Genomic DNA, 5,763 nt, shown 5'->3' with positions numbered 1-5,763 from the left:
ACAGGTTTTATGTATTTTTTTTTTTAAAATATATATATATCTTAATTTGTTATTTAAATGCTTTTCACTAATAGTCAAAGAAATGCGATCGATGTGGAAAAAAAGCTTGGATGTGCAAGAGACACTAATGCTGCTGGAATAACTGTCTTCAGTCTGACGTTACTGATGAATTGAAATTGAAATGGGTATAGTGTGTGTGTGTGTGTGTGTGTGCGTGCGCAAAGGAATAAATAAATATATTTATGTTTTGTTTGAGCAGAGTTTTGTGTTTGTTGCTAAAGATCTGTAATGAATGTGAATGTAGCTTGAATCTCTTTGTCTGAGAGACAGCAACCATGTATTTTTTACAAAGCCTTTACAAAGAGTCTGTTCGATCTTTTGAGATTGGATAATGCACATGTGCATGGTTTGAAAATGCATAGCATGTGAATTTTCTAACAATAAAGACATATGTTCCAAACTTTTTTTAGTGTTCCTCGTAGTGTTTTTCATTCCCCCGCCCCTATTCTTCTAATTGATTAGTTCTAATCTGAAGGGGAAGGAAAACGCTGTGAGAAGCGATTGCGCAGAGGGAGGCCAAGCCGCCTGATTGTTGAATTGTTGATGGCTGGATTGTTCTGAAAGTTTCCGGGCCGAAGGAGAAAACATGCCACTCTGCATCAGGAGGCTTAACCTCTGTCCTAGAATACCCTCTATGTGGATGACGATTACTCTAACTGTGCGACTTTGTCTATGGGCAGCATTTTAAATCCCTTCCAGTCCACTTGTCTTGTCCCTCTACATAAATGCCCCAATTCCTGTCTGTGGAACCCAAAATAGCTTGAGACAAGCCTTGGGGTTAAACACCAAAACACAGCAAGTGTTGTTTGGGAAAGTTTGCAAACAGTGATCTCAGTTTAATTTGATCTATAGAAATGGATGTGACTAGATCGATTCTTCTTGTCATTGACAAATAAATGGCTGTATTTGTGACAGTTGTGTAAAATTGCATTAAAAAGTCAGTAGGTTGCTCATCATAACCTTTTTGTGGTTTCTAGTTGTCACTGTTGGTCTGAAATTTTGCATCCCTATATTTCCTAACCTAACTGTTCATGCAATTTAAAGAGAGTTTGCCCTAAAAAAATGAAAATTGTCAATTACTCAACCTCATGTCATTCAAAATATCTTTTTTTGGCCACTTGCACTATACCGTCTCACGAAAAGGGACATCTTTGTTTGCCAAACTGGATTCTTTGTTTTCCGTTGTTTTAAATATTTCAAATCCCAAACAATTTTTGAAATAAGGACTCCAAGCCAGATTTTAATGAAATCCAGCATTGATCGAATCACACCCTCAGCTTTTGTGGCTCATGTCACGAAGGGTTACTGCTTCAAAGAAACTAGGAGTCTGGGAGATTTTCTTTTATTATTATTTTAATTTCCTCAGACACACAAGATAAATGCGCCAAGTCATGAATTGTTTTCACTCAGACAAACACTAAACTGAGTAACAGAGACTATATGTTTAGATGATGTGAAGAGAATGGCACACTTTTCGGTCTGTAATTCAGATTTAAAGTCATAGTTCACCCAAAAATAAATGTACTCACCCTCATGTCATTTTACACCCATATAAGATTTTCCTTTATGTGGAACATGATTCAGATTTAAAGGCATAGTTCACCCAAAAATGAATTTATTCACCCCCATGTCATTTTACACATCAATCTAGTCACATCATCCAATATTATTGTTTGGGACAACATGACTTTTTTGTGAACTATCACTTTAATAAGCTGATGCAAAGCAAAACCACGGACGATAAACTGACAATGTCTTCTAACCTTCTTCCCCATCTTTAAATAGACACTTCACTTAATCCAGATTTGTTTAATGGCAAATTTACATTCATGTCGCTAAAGCATTTATGCAAATATGATAACTGTAAACAAAGACAATGTCCTCCACTTTGGAGGCCGGCCATTTCTGAATCCCTCGCCCACTCACGCGCTTATTATGGGCCACGCGGCTGGGAATAATTGGAGCCATGGAAGCAACAGCAAGATAAGTTTTGAGTGAACGAGGGCAGGGAGTCACGCTATGGGGATGCAAGTGTGCCAACAACCTGCCATGTTTTTTTCTGTAACCTAGGAAAAGACCGAGTTTGTTTTCACATCCGTTCTCACACGTCTTCTCTTTTCTTCAACGTCAAGCTTACATATCTGTGGCCGAGTTTATGCTCTGCTGCACTCCAAAGCATCTGTACCATTCCATTGCCTATTATATTGATTTGTTTTGAGCACAATGAGTATTTCAAGGCTATGACTGTACTATGACAAAGCTGGCTATTTGCAATACAGGAATGTTTTGTTTACATGCAATTAAAACAATGCACGCATACTATCAGGATAAAGGGAATACAGAGGGAAATCTGAAGACGAGTCTGAGGCTTACAGATTGCCCCCCAAGATAACAGTTTTTAGATCGGCAGGACAGCTCACAGAGAAGACCGTGTGGGACGCGTTGCGGCGCTCCACCAGCGCAGCCACAGCCTCCCCTAAATCCAAGTGATTCAGGTACCCGGGGGCCATTCGGTCTGGGGCCGCCACACCCGTATTGATTTTCACCTGTTGGAAGATTAGAAAGTCAGGCATCATAGAGGAACAAATATGAGGAAATACTTTCATGACATTTAATCAAACGCGTCTACAGTGAGTCTACATGTCGTGACCGGAATATAACCCCATGAACTTTTCGTGTTCAGTTTGATGAGACTTTGACAGCACATTGCAAACACACCTGGTTGAGTTTGCATGGCACCTCTGGGTACTCCTCACGCAGAACCTGACAGAACGCCAGAGCGCTTGCTGCCCCTACGGTCAGGAACCCTGTGCCAGGCATCAACACTTTCTCTCCAGCACCTCCTGTACGACAGAGATTGCATCTAGATAAGCAGTGCATGCATAATTTACTTTTAATTTATCGGGGGTTTTTTTGTTGGTTTTTTTACAAAATGTGGTTCCTAAAAAAAAGATTCAGTTAACAACTCTTAAAGGGATAGTTCACCCAAAAATAAAATTTTTGTCATTTACTCACCCTCATGTTGTTCCAAACCTGTATGAGTTTCTTTTTTCTGTTGAACACAAAAGAAGATGTTTTAAAGAATGTTGGCAACCAGACAGTTGACAGCACCCATTGACTTCCATAGTATTTTTTATTTATTTTTTTACCTACTATGGAAGTCAATGGGTGCTGTCAACTGTCTGGTTGCCAACATTCTTTAAAATATCTTCTTTTGTGTTCAACAGAATAAAGAAATTCATACATTTTTCATTCATACATTAATATTTTTGGGTGAACTATCTCTTTAAATGAACCATTTTTTCTTAGAGTTAGGTACATTTTAATAACCTGTTGTGCACTATATATGTTACCGGCAAAGTGTGTAATCCGGCATTCTATAGAATGCCTATGTATAGAATTAGGTAATGTATTTTTGCCAAAAACCATTCTATACATTGCCTAGGCATTCTATAGAATGCCGGATTACACACTTCGGTAACCTATATATATATATATATATATATGACAACTAGATCAACCATTTTGCATTTCATGACTTATACGATGAACTAATGACTAGATGTTTTGAGGGGTAAGACTATTGCACAGAGAACTATTTAATACATTTTGAGCAACATGGCATTAGCAACTGATAATATAGGAAACCGCAGACAATTGTACATAATCAATTGCATGAATGCACCAAAGCAATCGCAACATATATATGTGTGTGTGTGTGTGCATTGTTGCAGCGGCTATGAACAGTGACGCTGTTTTATTGACAAGGTTTTTGAATTTTCTAAAATATAAATTTGGACTTAAGTAGATCTTATTCATACTCCTTTATGTGCACTTCAAATAGATTTATTATTTTATTTCATTTCATTTTATTTTCCACATACAACTAAATAGCTTTCACTAAATATATGTTTTGGAGGGCAAATGATAACCTACCTGTGATAAACGTGTAGGTGCAGTTAGGATCATCTCTCACCAGGGGAAAGAACGCTTTCCAAGACACAAAGGTGCTGAAAAGCAGAGTCTCAATAACCTGGTGATCAGAGAAGATGAGTTTTGAGCAATGAAATGATGGTGGATTGAAGGATGGGAGAAGCAGACCCAAAGATAAAAGTTAGGTTAGAAAGCAAAATGTGGATGGTGGATGTCATATGAGCAGGTATAAAGAGTGGAAGGATATCACTGGAAGTAAATGCTGCTCTCTTTATTTGAATCTCACCCATTGCAGTTCTTTGAGGGGTTGAGTGTGTGGTGGACCTCCCTGCCACCAGCTGAAGCCCAGAGAGGACACCACGTCTGTGATCTTTCCCACAGACTTAAGCAAGGCCTGTTTCACCTCCTCCACTCCTTCCACTGAGCCTTATAGATTAAGAGAGCCACAAACAATCCAAAATCAATGAGACCTCAAAATGACTAGAGTTGCAAAGATAACATAAAAAAAAAAACTACAAAGGGAGAATTACTTACCAACATTCCCCACTAAAGTGGTCAGGTTACTTTTTGTGTTAGGTGAAACAAACCCTTTGAGTTTCTCCAACTTGCTGTTGTCTCGGGAGATCACAGCAACTTTGAAACCTAAACCACACATTCAAGGTAAAAAGAATTCTATTTATGCAATGAAATGTATTTTTACAATTTAAAGTAAATTCATTAGACTTAAATTACAGAAATCAGAACTGAAAATAATTCCTTGTTTTAACCTCTAATAATTGCATATGGTTTGTGAGTATTTGATTTATGAGTATTTTCCTAATCATAACCACACTGAATAAAATTGTAAAAATAAAAAATAAAAAAAAGAATAAATTAAGAAAGATGAAAGCAATGTGGTCAAATGACTGTTGTCTCGTTTGGTTGTGTATGTTTATTAAGTCATGTTGTAAAGCTGATCCTTTATATAGAAGCCTTTTAAAATGAATAACTGGTCTACAAATCATTCGTTTTTCACTTCCAATAGATATTACAGGCAGTCATGTATAAATGTAATATAATAAAATATAATATAATTCATATAATAAAGTCTAATATAATATAGAATAATATAATATAATATAATATAGTATAATTAAGCCTAATATAATATAGCCTAATATAATATACCTAATATAGCATAATATAATATAATATAATATAGGCCTAATAATAGTTGTTGTTGTTATAAATAATTATAAATAATATTTAAAAAAAAAAATCTTATAAAGATAATGCTTATTACTTTGTTAAGTTGAAATGCTGAATGTGCTCTTACCTCTGTCCAGGAGAGCTTTCACTATGCCGGAGCCGACGGTTCCTGCTCCACCGAGCGCTAAAACCACTCTGTCCTCGTTTGACATCGCGCACACAACTGCTGCAGCAATGCAGACGTCTGAGATTGATTATGGTTTATGGGGTTCATGTCTCCTGCTGCTCAAGATCTTTAAATCTATCCGCAGCAGGAATGACACGCCCCTTTCAGAATGACACTCCCACCAAATTATGCATTCTTTTATCTTTTATCTTATTAGTTTCGAGTAACGTTTTTTTTTTTTTTTTTGGAAAATTATAAATGTTATGACTGAAGAAAAAAAAACACTATAGTAAATAATAGTAATATCATATCAGTAGACAACAAGGTTACAATAATCAACTTTTAAAAGTGTGAGAACTAATATTACCAACAGTTTCCATCTTATATTATAGCGCCCTCTTGTGAACAATCACTGG

General features: G+C 36.5%; 1 protein-coding gene across 1 annotated transcript; it reads right to left on the bottom strand.

The window, feature by feature from the left end:
- Positions 1-1,415: 1,415 nt before the first annotated feature.
- Positions 1,416-5,484, bottom strand: LOC308695127 (peroxisomal trans-2-enoyl-CoA reductase). Its single transcript, XM_081373112.1, has 6 exons — positions 5,309-5,484; positions 4,528-4,635; positions 4,280-4,419; positions 3,997-4,093; positions 2,779-2,903; positions 1,416-2,606 (listed from the first exon to the last, which is right to left on the bottom strand). Exons 1-6 carry the CDS (start codon positions 5,391-5,393, stop codon positions 2,430-2,432), a joined length of 732 nt encoding a protein of 243 aa, XP_081229238.1. The 5' UTR covers positions 5,394-5,484; the 3' UTR covers positions 1,416-2,429.
- Positions 5,485-5,763: the final 279 nt, after the last annotated feature.

This window comes from Scardinius erythrophthalmus (assembly GCF_964197995.2).
Source record: "Scardinius erythrophthalmus genome assembly, chromosome: 8".
Taxonomy (NCBI): Eukaryota; Metazoa; Chordata; class Actinopteri; order Cypriniformes; family Leuciscidae; genus Scardinius; species Scardinius erythrophthalmus.
The sequence above is the reverse complement of the archived record's forward strand: the minus strand, read 5'-3'. Positions and strand labels throughout refer to the sequence as shown.

Bases quoted from the DNA above. Each gene is read 5' to 3' on its own strand.
- LOC308695127 (XM_081373112.1), bottom strand. From the start codon at position 5,393: ATGTCAAACGAGGACAGAGTGGTTTTAGCGCTCGGTGGAGCAGGAACC. The intron at 4,420-4,527 runs GTAAGTAATTCT...TTAATCTATAAG, and splicing joins CACTTTAGTGGGGAATGTTG to GCTCAGTGGAAGGAGTGGAG. The intron at 2,607-2,778 runs GTGTGTTTGCAA...ATCTTCCAACAG, and splicing joins TGCCATGCAAACTCAACCAG to GTGAAAATCAATACGGGTGT.